General features: G+C 34.1%; 1 protein-coding gene across 2 annotated transcripts in view; it reads left to right on the top strand.

Annotated features, from left to right (window-relative positions):
* Nucleotides 1-19905, top strand: part of EYS (EGF-like photoreceptor maintenance factor) — a 1786799-nt gene that overhangs the window by 577408 nt on the left and 1189486 nt on the right. For both annotated transcript variants that reach the window (XM_078001263.1, XM_078001264.1), the window contains exons 13-15: nt 5727-5986; nt 16089-16185; nt 16370-16477. In XM_078001263.1, coding sequence (XP_077857389.1) covers nt 5727-5986; nt 16089-16185; nt 16370-16477 — 465 coding nt within the window. The remainder of the gene's footprint in view (nt 1-5726; nt 5987-16088; nt 16186-16369; nt 16478-19905) is intronic.

Consider the following 19905-nt stretch of genomic DNA (forward strand, 5'->3'; position numbering starts at 1 on the left):
AGATCGCAGACTTCTGTGCTAGCAATGAGGGAGGCTCCATGGGCATGGGACCCCCCCCGGCCAGGTGTGGGATATAATCTCCTAGTGTGCCCGTTTGCTGAGACCCTTGATAAAGCGCAGTATTGGGGTGGGAGTTACCCGATTTTCCAGGTGTTGTGCATCTCAGTTCCCCTGGCTGGGAAAAGGGATTCCCTTCCCCCTTGTGCTTCTCAGGTGAGGCGATGCCTCGCCCTGCTTCAGCTCTCACTGGTTGGGCTGCAGCAGCTGACCAGCACCAATTGTCCGGCACTCCCTAGTGAGATGAACCCAGTACCTCAGTTGAAAATGCAGAAATCACCTGTCTTCTGTGTCGCTTGCGCTGGGAGCTGGAGACTGGAGCTGTTCCTATTCGGCCATCTTGCTCTGCCCCCTCGAACTAATTTTTTAAATTAACATATAAAAAGGTGTATGTTTATTTTGTGTAACATAATGTTTTGATATATGCATACATTTTGAAATAGGTAAATCAAGCTAGTTAACATATGCATTACTTCGCATAGTTTTCTTTTTCATGAAGAAAGCACTTAAAATTTACTCTCAACAATTTTTAAATGCACAATTTCATGTTATTAATGATAGCCATGATCATATGCAGTTGATCTCTTGAACTTTTTCCTTCCGTCTAACTTTATCCTGTGACCGGAATCTCCCCTAATCTCCTCCACTTCCCAATATCTGATAAACAACATTTTACTGTTTGCTTCTATAAGAAGTGAACTAATTTTTGTAAGAAAATATTATTTTAAACTGCATATACTATTAGGTTTGTATTAATAAATTTATAGCCAAAGAAGCGTATATGCTTTAATATACAAAATATATTCAAACAAAGATACATATTGCTGAATGATACTTTATCACAAATAAATATTTATGGTAAGGTAAACATAGAATGCTTAGCAATTAGAAATTGACATTTATTAAGATATTTGAAGCTAGTGATTTTTTTTTTTTTTTTGAGACTGAGTCTCAGTCTCACCTGGGCTGTAGTGCAATGGCGAGATCTCGGCTCACGGAAGGCTCAGCCACCCGGGTTCAAGAGATTCTGCTTCAGACTCCCGAGTAGCTGGGACTACAGGTGTGTGCTGCCACACCTGGGTAATTTTTGTATTTTTAGTATAGACGGGGTTTCACCATATTGGCCAGGATGATCTTGGTTTCCTGACCTCGTGATCTACCTGCCTCAGACTCCCAAAGTGCGGGGATTGCAGGCGTGAGCCAACGCACATTAATGAGTAGAATTTCTTCCACTTTTTAACAATGATAACTATTTTATTTTCTATTATCAGCTTTGGTACTTTAAATCAACATTTAAGATTTGAAAAGTTGTCCTTAAAGGTATTCAATGTATTTTACACCAATGAATTTAGATTTTCTCATGCTAGGAAAAAGATCAAATTAGAATATATTAACCTATCTTGGGTGCAGCACAGCAACATGGCACAAGTATACATATGTAACAAACCTGCACGTTATGCACATGTACCCTAGAACTTAAAGTATAATAATAATAAAAAGTAAATAAATAAAAAATGCATTTTCCTATTAAAACTTTAAAACAACAACAAAAAAAAAAAGAGAGAGAGAAAGAAGGACAAGAATTACGTGTTTTTTTTTTTTTTTTTAAAAAGAATACATTAACCTATCTTTAGGCACACACTTACTTGTTTTCAAGTGTTTACTACCAGAAATTGTACACTCAAAAAGTCATAGAGTATGTGCTTTGCATTTTTTTTATTCCATAAACGCTCTGCTTCTAGCTGTGAGTTTGAAAATATCTGCCAGGTTCCACTAAATGCTGAAATTATTTCGTGGTGCAAACTTAGAATCTGATTGAAGCCTTCACATAAAATATGTTTTCCCATCTATTAAAGACTAGCTTCTCTGACATGTGCAGAAGCAGATTCAACTTTGTAAACCTGTAGGTATGATAGTTAGTCACTAGTAGTTACTTTGTTCCTTGGAACTTTATTTTTCTACAAAACATCCATGTTATCCCCGTAGGACTCAGCCTTGGCATCATCAGTCCTCTTGACATACAGCCACATTCTTTCCTGAGGATTTCATCCTTGTAATGACACCACGTGAGGTCTTAGGCCACCTGTTATGTGAGAAGATAAAACAAACCTTCAGCACATACGCCAAATAGGCAAGAATTGTCGGTTTTTCTTAGGAAACTCTTTTAAATTAACCAAGTTGAAATTATGTACTCAGAATACAATAAAGAGAAAAACATAAATACTTATGCAATACCCTCAGAACCTGTGATCATGATGTGGTAGTGACTACGATTTTAGAAAGTATTAATTCTTTGGCTTTTCTCCTTTTAAAATTGTCATAATATATTAACTGAGTCCTGTTATGTGACTGAATAGTGATATTTACAGTGATGTTATTTAAAGTAAAATAAATGCACTGAAGTTTATTTCTTAAGATGGTTAATACCCAATTTTAACATTATTTCACAAAATGTTTAAAGGAATGATACTAGATTTAAAGCATGTATTTAAAAAAAGAAAACAAAAAACAGGAACTTGAGAGGAGGAGATCTGGATTCTAAGTTCCATTTGCTTAACCTCATGACTTTGGATACATCACTGTTATCCTTTGAACTTCCACCTATCTCATCAGTAAAGTGAGAATAAGAACGTCTCTTCTACATATTGCAAAGCTTTATTGAAAGTATCAAATTGGATAGTATATTTGACAATTTTAAAATGTGATGTGATGATCAAAAATTAAAAAGAAGTGCTACTGAAAGTTAAAGAAGTATTTATTGTTGAGATACACTTTGTATTTAGGCTCATAGGTCAGAAAACATATTCTTAAAACTTCTGTGACAGCATCTAGTAAACAGTGTAGGTGGCCAGGCAATGCAGATTCCAGGCACTATATACACTTTTTATTCATCATCTCATTTAATCTTTAAAACAATTCTCTTAGAGTACCAATTTCATTAAACTCTCCGATCTTCAACTTCCTAAGTGAAAGAGTGCAGATAGGTTGATCTGATTCCAACATTGAGGACCTTGTATCAGTCAATTCTTATAGTATTGTCAACATTTATTATATTGACATGATAATGTGGAGATTCAGATCATTTTTACACATTCAGGAACCAGAAGCTTAATGGTGGAGGCAAACCGTGAATATGGTTTTAACACAAGATAGTATATATGATGAGTTCCTAAAGTGTGTGGCAAGCAAATTTTAGAGCAAAGTGAAATAATTTATAGGATTAGAAATATGTGAGAGTATAGTTTTTGTTTTGTTTTGTTTTTGTTTGTTTGTTTTGTTTTTAGATGCTCAATTTCAGTAATGGGACATGGGAGATAAAGATAAAAAATAGCACCTTAGAAACTTTTATAAGTGAAAGTATGCCCTGAAAATTATATCAGAACAACAAACTGAATGAGGACTCTCCAGGTAAACTAGAATGGAAAGTCACAAAAATAATTAGAGCATTTTGATTTTGAGAAGAAAAAAAAATACTAAGTAAATAACTTACCCTTAAGTATATATTTTTTTACATTATAAAGGTATGAATTGTTTCAGTCATAAATGTTGCCTTGTGCAAGCATACTTCACAAAGAAATGTGCAATTAGCATGATAGCAATTACTTTCTGCCCACAACCAATTAAACAAAATTTAGACAGCTGTGAAATCAATTGGCTTACAGGACATTGGATTTAAACTTATTGAACTAGTAAAGACTTCATTATTCAATTATGTCTAATACCATTTTGCCAATTATTCATTTTAGTTTTTATTTCAATGGTAACTATATCTATTTAGAACTCAATTTCAGATGTTGTTGCAAGTCATTTATTCAATTGTTTCCTCCAATATATTGGTATCCTATGTATTTATAATTACAAAAGGGCCTTGATACATCTGGGGCTTTGAAACTGCAAATTAGGTGACTCTTTTCTTTCTTCCTTCCTTCTTTCCTTCCTCCTTGCTCCCCTCCATTTAGTAAGATATTTTGTATCATAAAGTAGGTTACATGATCTCAGCACTATGACTTTTTTTAGTTATCTTAAAAATCTAATCTATCAGTAAATATACTTTTTTGAAAATAATTGTTCTACTATTTCCTGTGCTTGTTTCATGATTCATAACTTGCATAATAGTAAAGTTGCTCAAGATTTGGAACTCTACCTTGCCCACAAATTGACACACGTTCTCTCCTTGAACACACCTACAGTTTGTGATTGATTTCCATTTACCCAGCTGATGGACTAGCCTTCTCTCTGTTTGGATTTACTCTCTATCTGCAGTCTTCACTATAACCTTTCCATTTCCCTCAAATGGACACTGTTTGTGTAAACACCTTTCCCCCTCCTGCCTGCTAGGGTTTTTCTCTTCAGAGGAGGACTAGCCTAGTTTCAAGGATGATGACTGGCCAAAGTGGTATTTGAAGATAATGACAGATACTGAATGGAGGACTAGACTGAGCTAGAAGCCTGTGATATACAGATAACTTTCAAATGCTTTATTTTTCATTTGTTTGCTTTCCCTTCAATTATCCCAAATTATTCAAATATTAATACAAATTTAGTTCAGCCCACGGAAAGCATTATGGAGATTTCTCAAAGAACTAAAAATAGAGCTATCATTTGACCCAAAAATTCCACTACTGAGCATCCACCCAAATAAAAAGAAGTCATTCTACCAAAAAGACAACTTCACTCATATGTTTATCATAGTGCTATACACAAGAGCAAAATCATGGAACCAACCTAGCTGTCTATCAATGGTGGACTGGATAAAGACAATGAGATACATATACATTGTGGAATCCTACAAAACCATAAAAAGAATTAAATCATTTCATTTGCAGCAATATGGTTGCAGCTAGAGGCTATTATCCTCAGTGAATTAATACAGAAACAGAAAATATAATACCATATTTTCTCACTTGCAAATGGAAGGTAAACAGTGGGTACACATGGATATAAAGATGGAAACAATAGAGGCTGAGAACTCCAAAAGTGAGCAGGGAAGGAGAAAGGTAAGGGTTGAAAATCTACCTATTGGGTTCTGTGTTCACTATGTGGGCAATGGGTTCAACAAAAGCCCAAACTACAGCATTATGCAATATATCTGTGTTACAAACCTGCCCATGTAAGCCCTGAATCTAAAATTTTGAAAAGAAATTTTTAAACATGCATTTCAAATGATTCAACAAATACAAAGCCAAAAACAGATGCTTAACATAAAGTAACACCTGTTATATACTCTGGTGATGGCAAGAATTTCACATATTGCTAAGGACACTGAATTAAATAGCACTTAAGGCTTATAAATAGTGATCTCATCTGTAAAACTTATTTCATAAATAAATTTTCATAAAACTTATTTCATAAATAATTCGTAGGAAAATTTTGCTCAATTGGTAATTTAGCTCAATAATTGTTCTCTGACGTGTCTCAGAGGCCTATGTTAGAAATTTGCTAATGCTTTTAAAATCTTATTTCAGCCAATGTGGTAAGTTTTATGGTAATATATATTATATTGTCACAGGAAATTAGGCAAAAATATTTTAAAGCTATGTATTATTTATTAGTCCTGTTATAAATTTAAAAGCACCACATACTATTAGTTCAAGGGAGTAATTAAAAATACAAAAAATAAACTTGAAAAACGAGTTCACACTTCTTAAAATTTTAATATTTTATTTCAGGTGTGAGTGTACGTCTGGATGGACTGGGCAGAACTGTAGTGAAGAAATAAATGAATGTGACTCTGATCCATGCATGAATGGAGGTCTTTGTCATGAATCTACCATCCCTGGACAATTTGTATGTCTGTGCCCACCCCTTTATACTGGACAGTTTTGCCACCAACGCTATAACCCTTGTGACCTACTTAATAACCCTTGCAGAAACAACTCAACATGCTTAGCTTTGGTAGATGGAAATCAGCATTGTATTTGTAGAGAAGGTAAGAGCTGATATGGATTTTAATGGTTTTAAATAATTACTTAAGTAATTTGTGTATTTATTGTGCCTATGGGTTGATGGCCTCTTCAAATGGGTTAGAAAAACCCTATGCACATTGTGGGTAGAGGAGTATCTAACTTCAAATCCTGTTATAAAAATATAATAGAGAAATACACCAAAGGAGTTAATGTAAGAATTCACTATTGGGAAAAGGGAAAAGAGTAAAGCTTTATAGCTTTTTGGCCTTTTTTTTTTTCTTTCAGAAGCTGTCTCTCCTTTAATAACAGTTTCTCTTTTCTGAACAATCCTGTTCATGCAGTGTTCATGACAATAGCAGTTAGTTAGAGATGGGCATAGGTATAATTGAAAGTAATGAAATGTCTTAGTTTACATTTTATTCTGGAGCTATCAAAATATTACTTCTTTCTACTTAGACTGTTTAGTTATAATCACATAACTTTGGTGGCTGCTTAGTCTCATAAGAGAAATCCTATGCAAGAAAGAATGAACAGTTCAAATAATACTGTTGGAGCTCCTGGATCCAACCATATCTGAAGCCAGGATATTTCTGGCTATCTGGGTCATATCAGCCAATAACTCTGCTTATATCATTAAACTTTCTTGATTGGGGTTTCTTCATGTGCAAGTGAAGAAAGTCTCATTGATGCACAGTGGTTTAGGTACATGTTCACTGTTCATGTGTTGATGGTTACTCACAAGCAATTATGATTTTCAATGGAAATGCTTCTGCTCCAAAACACATGGCCAGTTTTCAGAATAACTAGATGTGTCATAAGCATAATATAAAAAACACATTGTGTTTGGAGGTCCACAACTGCAAGTTATTTTCTAATATTCACCTGTGGTTTCATGTTTTCCTCCCTCTCACTGGCCCTTAAGGGAGTCTCTTAATGATAAGGATATTACTTATTTACTCTTCTGTTCAAAAAAGCCAGCTTAGATGACTTTAGTTAAATAGGTATCTAATTCAAAGCTATTTCCATTTGTTTTTGCAAATCCTCTAAAATTTTCTTAAGATATTAATCTTTTTAAAGGATTTTGAGGCAAGTCCTTGAACCTGTATACATGACAGAAACTTCTGGGTGTTCTGAAAGATTAAAACTAAAAGCTAGAAAACCATCAATAATTGATTTTGCAAAAATGGCATGGGTTTTACAGACCATGTGAAAGAATGTTTGCAAGAATGAGACAGGTGAAACAAGATAGAGAAGAAAAAATACAAGGGGAGCATTTGATGCCCAAATTTAGTAATTATGAAGAACATAATTCCAACAAGTAAATAGTTTTCCTTTTAGCAAACTTTGAGAGTGAAACTTGTTGAAAATTATTCAATATCAGTGAGGTGAATTTATTTAGTAGAACAATTCTACTAAACATTCTACTACACAGAATTTTTTTTACTTAATAACATTATTATTTCTGAGAATGTAAGTAGCTAAGTAAAATAGAAAAAAAATCTCAGAACATAAATATTAGATAGATATTTATTGAGAAGGCCATAGTATATTTATTCACTTTAGGTAAACCTCTTTTGTTTCTATCAGATATAATTTTCTACAAAGTGGGCATTGTTTTCAAACCTTAGTATTTTAAAAATTCATTTGCTATTTATAAGTGCATTTAATAAATTTATAAAATATAGTGATATTTCTTTCCTGCTATGGGGTCAGGGAAAGAAAGTTTAGAAACATTATAAAACCTTCTAGTCATATATTGAACTAGTAATGATATCTGCTGTCCCCTTGAACATTAACAAAGATGTCATGGGTAGAATTTAGATTTCACTATTATTAAATAAAGGAAATCTTATTACCCCTTAGTATTTTATTATTGTACTTAAGTCAAATCAGAGCTTTGGCTAGAGCGGCAGGTGGACACAGTGAATTATTTGTTTATTCCTTTGTGATTGCGATTCAGTACAAAGAGATACTTGAAGTGCACATCATTTTTTTTTTAACGAATTTACATCTATGTTTTTCTAAACCTAATTGTGGAGTATGTTTCTGTAAATCAGATCTGACTACTGTAATAATGTGTCTTTAGCAGTTTTAAGTTCTGTAGCAGATCAAAAATTAAAGGTTGTAACATTGCTTTTAAAAACTACTTCAGAAAATTCAAAAGAAGTTGACTGCAACATTTTAGAAGCTTTGACTGAGTTACTTTAACAGCTTTATTTAAGATAGGTTCTATGTCAAAGCCAGCATATTGTTTTTAAAAGAAAATATTTTATCAAATTTAATTCTCACAAGTATCAACATTTAGAACTACAAAGAATTCCAATACTTAACATCTACAGATATGATTTGGAAGCTCCACTGGATCTCTTTGTAAGTTGTTGGTGTTTGTCAATTGACTAAAATAGGACATCAGAGTAGAAATTTAAGACTTTAGGCTAAGGATTCAGCATATGTATTTCTGAATTTGTTTCCACAGTTTTTAGCCAGTCTATAGGGTCTCTCACTAGATAAATGTGAGTATAGATAAAATTTCAGCCAGAGTAACAATGCGACTATATGTTAGACAACTATATTAGAAATGACATTCAAATTCACTCTGAAGGACCAGCAAGTAGAATAACTGATACTTTTGGGTTTATGTCAAACTGTTTGCTTAGCAGGTAAACTATTTTGGTTAATGTGATTGAAATGTATAGTAAAAATGATCTAATCCTTTTTGCAAAGTAAGCTACTTAAAAAATTATCAGTATAGTTAAGCACCGGAACTATTGTGATCCTGCTTTGTGAGATAAAGGGCAATGCTTCTGTCTTCTGACTAGAATTGAGGTGATTATTTGGGTCTCTATGAATAGTGAACATTTTCTACAACTAAATGAGGGGGCAAAAGAGCATGTGACACTAATAATTCAATATGTTTATTTTATATAAAATCTTATTCGTTTGGCACAATGTAAGAAAAAACATTGCTTTAATAAATAGAAAAACAACACATAGAAAGGCACATTTTATAAGATTTCTATAAACAAATGGGTTTTATTTTTGACACCTCAATAGTGTTAGCTTTGATTATTTAGTATGTAATGAATTTACACACCTAGAAATTTATTGTAACCAACTTTTTCTGCCTTTATAAACTGTACTCTGTACACAAATACATGTCTGTCTTGTAACTGCATGTTGGTAGTGTTCCAGAAATTTTAAAAATATTATTAACTGATTCAACAAACATATTGATTTCCTATGATGTGTCAAGTCTTGAGATAGGTTCTGGAAAAATTAAACATGGTGAAGATATGCCCTCAAGGAATTTAAAGTTTAAAGGAGAGACACACCAGTTAATTAATCATTAAAGTACAATGCTGTAAAAGCTTTTGATAGTGACAGGAGGCAGCCAAATGCCTAGACAGATAAGGATAGGTACTTGGTGAAACATCACCTCCAAGCCAATGACAGTTTAAAGCCTGAAAGCCAAGCTATAAGTTAAATCCTCAGACCAGATTGAGAACTTGTCTTCCTGTTTGGCAGTGCTTTCCTCTGATTGATCCCCACCCTTCACCTATTTTACATACACCTACTCTTTCCTAATTGGTTTTCCACACTTTTGTACCCACCTTCGAGTCTTGTCTTCATTTTAACTTTTGCATACTCACAAACCAATCAACGCACACTCCCCATCCTGTGTCTATAAAAACCCCAGACTCAGTCAGTAGAAGACGATATGGCCTGACTTTGGGGAAGAGACAGCCTGCCTTCAGGTTGTACAGGAAGACAACCTGTCCTACTTATACCCTCTCAAGCTCCCCTCTCCTCTGAGACCTGTTTTCATCACTCAATAAAATTATCCACCTTCATCACCCTTCAGTCATCTGCATGACCTCATTCTTCTTGGACACCAGACAAGAGCTTGGGACCCTCTGAGTATGGGTACCCAGAAAGGCTGTCCAGCCAGCCCTTTGCCCTCCCTCGCAGAGGGCAGCCAACCATATGACGAGGCAAGGGGCCAGCTGAGCTGCTAACACACTGCTGTCCGTGAATGGTGGAACTAAAGGAGCACTGTAATGTCCCCTCTGGGGCTTCAATGTCACATACACACTCAACTGGGTGCCACCGTGTTCCCCACAAGGCAACACACCTGGTCTGGCTGGGGGGGGCTGTGTGGAGCTTTCTCCTGTTTCGGCATGTTGAGTGGCCAGAGAGGTCCTGCACTCACTGGCTCACATGCTCCCTCCCCCAAAGGCTTGAGCATAGTGGACCGAGTAGATGGGGCACCCCTCCCACAAGTCTGGCAAATGGGCTGAGAAAAATCCTGCATCACTTCCACATTTATGCCAGAAATATGTACAAGGGATGACAAGTTGTGGATACATAACATTGCTTTCTCATTTCTATTGACAACTTTTAGTTATGTTCTGCATGATTTATAAGAAGGTCTCCAGCATATGAAGCCTCAGTTGCCCACAACAATTATGTGCTCATTAAACCACTCCCTTCCCTGCTTTATCTTCCACTCCCTTGCAATAATTCCTGGGATCTGGGATGACCTCTCAAATAAACTTCTTGTGAGAAAATCATTGTCTCAGACTTTTTTTTGTTTGTTTGTTTGTTTGTTTTAAGAACTCAAGCTAAGACACATAGTAAATTCCATCCTCTGGTAACTATGGTTTACCTAAGTCTGGGCAGGCATGTGACTGGAATATTGGCGTTCAGACCCTTTCTTTGGAATTGATGCTGAGAGAAGAGGCCTTCTCTTTCTGCCAGATGTTTTCAATTGGTACAGTCAACGACCATGTTCTCTTCATGTGGAGATGATCTGCATATAGTAGGATAGAAGTGTTTGGGAAAGAAGGAATCCTGGAGGAACTTACAGTTCTTACTTCAATTTTGTGAACTGCCTGATACCCCTCTCAGCCGGGTTACCAATAAATCTCACTTCTTAACTAAGTTCATGTTTTTGTTTATATTGTTTATGGCCAGTAGAGTAATGGCTACGACATAGCGTGAAGGCAAAGAGTTAATTTGAGTGGGAAAGGTTGAATAAACTGGTTTCAATTTCAAGCTGGTAGAAATAAAATATAAATTTTATCACTTGAGCGCCAGGCACAACAACTCACACTTGTAATCCCAGCACTTTGGGAGACTAAGGCAGGAGGATTACTTGAGGCCAAGAGCTCCAGACCAGCTTGGTCAACATATCTATCTCTACAAATTATTTTTTAAAAACTTGCAGTGCATGGTGGTTCATGTCTGCAGTCCTAACTGCTCAGAACTGTAAAGCAGAAGGGATCATTAGAGCCCAGGAGTTTAAGGTTACAGTGAGAACTTCATCTTGGGCAACAGAGCAGGACTTTGTCTCTAATAAAATAATAATAATAATAATAAAACCAACAAAACCACATGAAGATTAAGAAGATAAAGAGGACTTCAGATGAAATGCATGAGAATGTGTGTTTGTAGCATACAGTAGAATTATTATGTTAGCATGTGTGTGTCTAGCCTAGAAATATGTCAAGAGTTAAATAATTTCTTCTAATGGTCTTTTTATGAATGGTTTTTTTTTGTTTCTTCTTGAATTACTCTATTTCTCAGTTTATAGGCAAAAAATTACCCTATCAAATGCTTCTTAATTTAATCTAAAGAGCTTAGTTTCTAAAACAGCCACTTTGTATGTCTTCAAGGTGAAAGAAGCAGACGTTTCTTTAAATGACAGGATTAAAATGTGGCAAAGATACCTTGCAAGGAGCTGTAGTGAAAGCAGAATCAGATCATTTACATGTGCTATTGATTTACAATTGTGATCCTAAGCTTGATGGAATTGTAGTATCAGGGGAGACAAGTAGTTGCATTTAAATGTGTCTATTACTCCAGTATATATACTATCATTATGTTAATTCTACATTACCTAAGGTATACAAGTACAAATACCAAATAAATGTGTCATTTGACAAAATAGTTTGTATAAATTAGAAATTACTCCTGTTGACAATTAAAAACAGGTACCCATGTTGTAGCACATACCTATTAAGGTTAATAGCTGTAGAAATTTGAATTTAGAGAATTCCTTAAAGAAAATACATACATAATTAAACAAAACATGTTAAATATTTATTACATTCTAAAATATTAGCTTTTCTTTTTTTAAGTTCACTTTAAAAATAGGTGTTAAAAAATCTTATTAGGGACTATTGGAAATATTAGTTCTATATATTCATATTTCATAGTTTTTAAAGTTAAATTTGAAGAATTACTTATATTGGTTAATTATTTTAGAAAATGTTAATATTTGAATACAAATATTTTTCAATAAAATAGTATTTTTTAAAAATCTGACTTGCTAAGAGAAACTTCTGAAGCATTTTTTGTTTTCTTTTTATCAAGTTTTTAAATCCAGAGAAATTAGATTATTTAATTAAGAATAAATAGAAATAAGACATTTAATACTTTTGAAAGAAAAACATTTTTAAGTGAGCTTTTATTTTAAAATATATTATTTTTAACTACCTTGTTTGAATTCATGCTATGATATACACTAGTTTTTTCCCTATTTACATTCATTTCAAATTACTCCAATTAATACCAGTTCTGAAGTGGAGATTGTTAAAATATAGTCCTGAACAATAAAATGTTATGTAAAATGGGTTTTTTAATGAAAATTTCATTATTGTACTCTGTTCCAAACATTACCTTCTAGAGCACAAACTGCAAAAAGGCTGAATTTGTTAGAAAGGAAAAATATTAATTAATTTTAAAAATTAATACCTATAATCCAGATTGATTTAGATCTTACATTTCTGCAGTAGGCTTTAAAATTTAATTTTGTATATTTTCGAAGAATAAGTGCAGAAGTATAAAAATATCATTTACTAACCATTCATGTGTATTTGTTATCATACACAGATGAGACAGTGTAAGAAAAGGATCAAGGCAGTATCCATTTGAGAATGCTTCACTTTTAATGCATGTGAAGATCCTCACTGCAGTTAACAAAGTAGGGTCAACCGAATAGTTCTGAGTAGGAATAAAGAACAAGGGGACAACATAAAATTAGTAATACTAAACTTTCTTTTTGGATAGTTTCTTACCTGTAACTTCATATATTCAAAACAAGAACCTTTCATAGAAATGAATTGTAACTTCTAACACCAAGGATTATAGAATATGTAGTTTGGGATTAAGTATACAGTCATGTATTGCTTAAAAAACGGGATATATCCTGAGAAATGTATCACTAGGCAATTTTGTTGTGTGAACACCATAGAGTGTCCTGACACAAACCTAGATGAGATACCCTACGCATTTACAGGTCCATTATAATCTTTAAAGATCCTTGTCGCTAAAAATGTGGTCTGTCATTGACCAAAATGTTGTTATGCAGCACGTGACTGTATGCACACTTCACTCTTAAAATCCCTAAAACATAAGCTCTCTCAGCAAAGCTTTGCTTTATTTTGAATGCAATCCACATATACTTTATTTTTTCTCCCAGTGTCTACTGCATTTCGGCAATCTCATTTCCTCAACCCATTGACATATGTTGCCAGTTGGTAACAAAACTCCATCTCAGAAATGTCAAACTTAATGAATACGACAAAATCACGGGAAACAAGGTTATCCTGTGAGCTACCCAAGGTCCTGGGCCTTGAGTGTTATAATTCATCAGCACAGCTGAAATCATGGAGGCTCACTCACACTTCTTTATAGCCAGTCAGTGCCCCTGAGTTCCACTGCCTCAAAAGAACATTTCTAAGAATCACTTTAGTGTCAAAATGCCCTGCCTCCCAGAGAAAACTAACCAGGCTTAAAGTAGGAATGGTGAAATGCACTCAACTTTTTAATTTTTTTTTTTTTTTTTTTTTTTTTTTTTTTGAGACGGAGTCTCGCTCTGTCGCCCAGGCTGGAGTGCAGTGGCACAATCTCGGCTCACTGCAAGCTCCGCCTCCCGGGTTCACGCCATTCTCTGGCCTCAGCCTCCCGAGTAGCTGGGACTACAGGCGCCCGCCACTGCACCCGGCTAATTTTTTCTATTTTTAGTAGAGACGGGGTTTCACCATGGTCTCGATCTCCTGACCTTGTGATCCGCCCGCCTCGGCCTCCCAAAGTGCTGGGATTACAGGCGTGAGCCACCGCGCCCGGCCAACTTTTTAAATTTTTAACTTGTGAAAAATCTAACCTCAATCAAATACTTAAAGAATTAAACATCTTGCATGTTGGAACAATTACAACTTGCTCACCTAAAGTGAGGAGAGCCGTATTAACTTGGAAGTAATTCATTTTAACTTTGTTTCTAATGCTAAGGATACAACATCTAGTGTATGAACGAACTACAAAAGTGTAACTTCAGAGATTCATTTGTAGGCTCTGAGAATTGAGTAAGAAAAATACAGCATATTAAAAATATTGTTTGTCATGAAGACTACCTGGGCTGCTAGCCACATAAGTACTGTAGCTTACTTAACAATTAGTGTTTCATAATGTGTGATCATTCCATCTTTTAAATGTTTACCTATCATTGTTATTATGTTTTAAATAAATTTCTTTTAGCTATCATGTAGTTTCTTCTGTTATTTAGTCTGCCTCTACCTTCAAATTGGAGATTTTAAAAATCATATTTAATATAATTTTTGATATGTGTGGCTATAAATACACCATCTAGCTATTTGTTTTTTATTTGTTATATCTGTACTTTGTTTAATTTTCTTTTTTGTTTTCTTTTGGATTATGTAACTTTTAGTTTTCCATATTATATCCTACCAAAGAGGCAGCCAGATTTCATAATGTGTAACACCAAGCTCCCTGTTAAATTGCAACGGGAGGCAAGTTTGGAGTTTGATCCAATGGTAGACACCACAGAGAATGGCATTGACTGTGGCATGGTATGATATGAAAAGATGAAGTAGGTCAGAAATTCCATGTTCTATCATGAGAATCTGAGTGAAGAAATACCGAGGGAATTTTTTATTGAACAGTTGGTGCTGAAGCTGAAATATCATAATATAGACAGAGACCAAGAAAACTGTGCTATATCATTTGCATGGCAACATTACAAGTGATTTGAAACTGAACATGTTGAGATATTTGTGATAGAAAGAGAAGAAAAAGTGATATGAGAAGGATAAAGGACAGGTACTATGAAAGGAAGACAGCCATTCCTGGATAGCTAGACTATGCTTCCCTTTAAATGCTTCTTAGTTCCAATTCCAGTCTATGTGTATGCCAACAATGAATACAGTTTCCTTAAAATAACTTGAATGACACTTTGTTCCTCAAACTAAATTAGCCTGATTGCATATTGACATTTAGAATATTGTATGATGTGGCTGAACTTATTTAGTGCTTAGTAATATCACCGAAAAAGCAAAATAAAGGGAAATCTTGTTTCTTACATGTTTGAATTAGTACAGAAACAATATGAACAAGAAAAATAGTTTTAAGCATATACTTTATTATACTTAGTCAATATATAACCATAGAATTGTTTAACTGTTTATTATAAATATTAATATATTTCATTGTATTGTAAAAAGTGATTACATGCAGGTTTTTTTCTGACACAAATGAGTTGAAATAATTACAACTGCCTCTTTTATCAGCCTGTATAATTTTCTTTCACATTTTTTTAAAAATATAACTGGTGTGTGTTTAAATGGATGACTGATTATGTAGCTATGAATCAAAATAATTTGTTTTCTTTGAATCACTTGCATCTAAAAAGCAATTAAATAATTTGCCTCATCTGCTAACTGCCTTGAATAAATTTGATCATTGAAGCTCAATTTTACTTTAAGATTGGTCATCACATTAATTCATTTGCTTTCCGGATCATTTCAGTTCTTCTTGTTCAAACATTTAAATACTTTAAAACAACAGCAACATTAGCAACATCTCTACCTTCTCAGAGGATTTAGTAGAGTATTCCTCCCTAGAATCTTTCATTCAAACTGATTAATCTAGAAACTGGTATGTTTTTATGCACACATTATGTGAAATGGAGTTTTATGAGAAGCTTGAGATTCTTTTCTTTTTTTTTTAACCTCCATTATGAATGTATTCTTTAGTCTACCACTGATTCTGATTTTTTTACTCTATAACAAGGATTGCTCATCCATACTCATCTCATACTCTTTGCAGAATTTGAAGGTAAACACTGTGAAATTGATGTGAAAGAGTGCCTCTTCCTTTCCTGCCAGGATTATGGTGACTGTGAAGATATGGTCAACAATTTCAGGTACAGAAAACTAAAAAGTATCTAGATACATGTTTATGTGTCTAGATGTATATATAGGTATAGAACTTTAATTGGTGAATTAAGCAACCTTTATACTTATTAAAAACTTGCCACACTACAATTAGTTGAAGCATTGATTTTATACATCTATACTAATGGAGTTACTAAATTTTTTGTTTAAAAGGTGTATTTGCAGACCTGGGTTTTCTGGATCTCTGTGTGAAATTGAAATTAATGAATGTTCCTCTGAACCTTGCAAAAATAATGGGACATGTGTGGATCTGACAAACAGGTGAGAAGCTACTTTTTATTAAATTAATTATTTGACATGTGTAATTCAGCAAATAATAAAGTGAGCACACATGTGCCCATTATATAACTAAGGCAGCAGATCACTACTGATACGTTTGTGCTTGTACCAGTACATCCTCATTTCTCCCATCCAATCACTTATGTCAAAAATCTCAAATTTTTATTTACCACTCTTGCTGTTAGTTTATAGTACTATTTGTATGTGTGCCTGAACAAAATGCTCTTTAGTTTCCATGTTAATAGAAGCAAAACAATATTGTGTATAGTCTCTGGAAATTGTTGTTGAACATATTTTGTCGTTCCTGTTGATGCATGAATCTGTTGCTCATTTTTAACTTTTATAGAATATTTCATATTAAATATATGCCAAAATTTATTTTTCTACTGATTATAGATATTTGGATTATTTGCTTCTTTTGTCTTACCTACAATGATATTAAAGTTTTCAAATATTTCTCTAAATACACAAGTACTAGTATATCCGAGGATACATACATAGAATTGTTGAACCATTGGGTAAACATGGTCACATTTGCTAAATCACATCTATATATTTTTTTCATTTCTTTTGAAAAATACGATTTTTGTACTCTTAGCAGGGAATAAATGTTTTTATTGGCATTTTCAGAATGTTCCATCTTAAGCTTTATGTAAAGTTATATCTTATTGTAGTCTCCCTGCATTCTTATAATAATATGAAGTTTAACAATTTTATGTACATTTTGAGATGTTTAATTTGGCCTTTCTAGAAATGCCTAATTATGGCATCTGCCTATATATGTATTTATTTGCTTTAAGTTCTGGGATACACGGGCAGAATGTGCAGGTTTGTTACATAGGTATACATGTGCCATGGTGGTTTGCTGTAACCAACAACCCGTCAACTACATTAGGTATTTCTCCTAATGCTATCCCCTTGCCCCTCAACAGGACCCAGTGTGTGTTGTTCCCCTCCCTGTGTCCATATGTTCTCATTGTGCAACTCCCACTTATAAGTGAGAACATACAGTACTTGGTTTTCTGTTCTTGTGTTAGTTTGCTGAGAATGATGGTTTCCAGCTTCATCCATGTCCCTGCAAAGGACATTAACTCATTCTTTTTTTTATAGCTGCATAATATTTCATGGTGTATATGTGCCACATTTCCTTTTTTATCCAGTATAACATTGATGGGCATTTCGGTTCATTCCAAGTCTTTGCTATTGTGAATAGTGCTGCAATAAACATACATGTTCATGTGTCTGTGTAGTAGAATGATTTTTAATCCTTTGGGTATATACCCAGTAATTGATTGCTGGCTCAAATGGTATTTTTAGTTCTAAATCCTTGAGGAATCACCACACTGTCTTCCACAATGGTTGAACTAATTTACACTCCAACCAACAGTGTAAAAGCATTCCTATTTCTCCACATTTTCTCCAGCATCTCTCCAGCATCTGTTGTTTCCTGACTTTTTAATGATCACCATTCTAACTTGCATGAGATGGCATATCATTGTGGTTTTGATTTGCATTTCTCTAATGACTAGTGATGATGAGCTTTTTTTCATGTTTGTGGGCTGCATAAATGTCTTCTTTTGAAAAGTGTCTGTTTATATCCTTCACCCACTTTTTGATGGGATTTTTTTTTCTTGTAAATTTGTTTAAGTTTCTTGTAGATTATGGATATTGGCCATTTCTCAGATGGATACATTGCAAAATTTTCTCCCATTCTGCAGGTTGTCTGTTCACTCTGATGATTTATATATTTATTTATTTATTTATTTATCTATTTATTATTATTTTATTTTATTTTATTTTTTTCTGTGCAGAAATTCTTTAGTTTAATTAGATCCCATTTGTCAATTTTGACTTTTGTTGCCATTGCTTTTGTTGTTTTAGTCATGAAGTCTTTGCCCATGCCTATGTCCTGAATGGTATTGCCTAGGTTTTCTTCTAGAGTTTTTATGATTTTAGGTCTTACAATTTAATCTTTAATCCATCTTGGGTTAATTTTTGTATAAGGTGTAAGGAAGGTGTCCATTTTCAGAGTTCTGCATATGGCTAGCCAGTTTTCCCAGCACCATTTATTACATAGGGAATCCTTTCCCCATGGCTTGTTTTTGTCAGGTTTGTCAAAGATCAGATGGTTGTAGATGTGTGACATTATTTCTGAGGCTTCTGTTCTGTTCCATTGATCTATATATCTGTTTTGGTACCAGTATCATGCTGTTTCGGTTACTGTAGCCTTGTAGTTTGAAGTCAGGTAGCATGTTGCCTCCAGCTTTTGCTTAGGATTGTCTGGGGTATACGGGCTCTTTTTTGGTTCCATATGAAATTTAAAGTATTTTTTTGTTGTTGTTTTTTGTTTTGTTTTTTTTGTTTTGTTTTCCAATAATGGAAGAAAGTCAATGGTAGCTTGATTGGAATAGCATTGAATCTATAAATTACTCTGGGCAGTATTGCCATTTTCACCATATTGATTCTTCCTATCCATGAGCATGGAATTTTTTTTTTTTCATTTTTCTGTGTTTCCTTTCTTATTTCCTTGAGCAGAAGTTTGTAGTTCCCCTTGAAGAGGTTCTTCACATCACTTGTAAGTTGTATTCCTAGGTATTTTATTCTCTTTGTAGCAATTATGAATGAGAGTTTATTCATGATTTGGTTCTCTGTCTATTAATGTTTGTCTATTAATGTCTATTATAATAGCAATGTTTGTGATTTTTGCACATTGATTTAGTATCCTGAGATTTTGCTAAAGTTGCTCATCAGCTTAAGGAGTTTTTGGGCTGAGACAATGGGGTTTTCTAAATATACAATCATGTCGTTTGCAAACCGAGATAACTTGGCTTTCTCTCTTCCTATTTGAATACCCTTTATTTCTTTCCCTTGCCTGATTTTGTTATTTACCCATTAGTCATTCAGGAGCAGGTTGTTCAGTTTCCATGTAGTTGTGCCGTTTTGAGTAAGTTTCTTAATCCTGAGTTCTAATTTGTTGCACTGTGGTCTGAGAGACTGTTTGTTATGATTTTTGTTCTTTTGCATTTGCTGAGGAGTGTTTTACTTCCAATTATGTGGTCAATTTTAGAATAAGTGCTACTGGTGCTGAGAAGAGTATATTTTCTGTTGATCTGGGGTTGAGAGTTCTGTAGATATCTCTTAGGTCCACTTGGTCTAGAGCTGAGTTCAAGTCTTGAATGTCCTTGTTAATTTTCTGTCTCGTTGATCTGTCTAATATTGACAGTTAGGTGTTAAAGTCTCCCACTATCACTGTGTGGGAGTCTCTTTGTAAGTCTGTAAGTACTTGCTTTATGAATCTGGGTGCTCCTGTATTGGGTGCATATATATTTAGTATAGGTAGCTCTTGTTGTTACATTGATCCCTTTACCATTATGTAATGCCATCCTTTGTCTTTTTGATTTTTGTTGGTT

The sequence above is a fragment of the Macaca mulatta genome, chromosome 4, assembly GCF_049350105.2.
Source record: "Macaca mulatta isolate MMU2019108-1 chromosome 4, T2T-MMU8v2.0, whole genome shotgun sequence".
NCBI classification, from domain to species: domain Eukaryota; kingdom Metazoa; phylum Chordata; class Mammalia; order Primates; family Cercopithecidae; genus Macaca; species Macaca mulatta.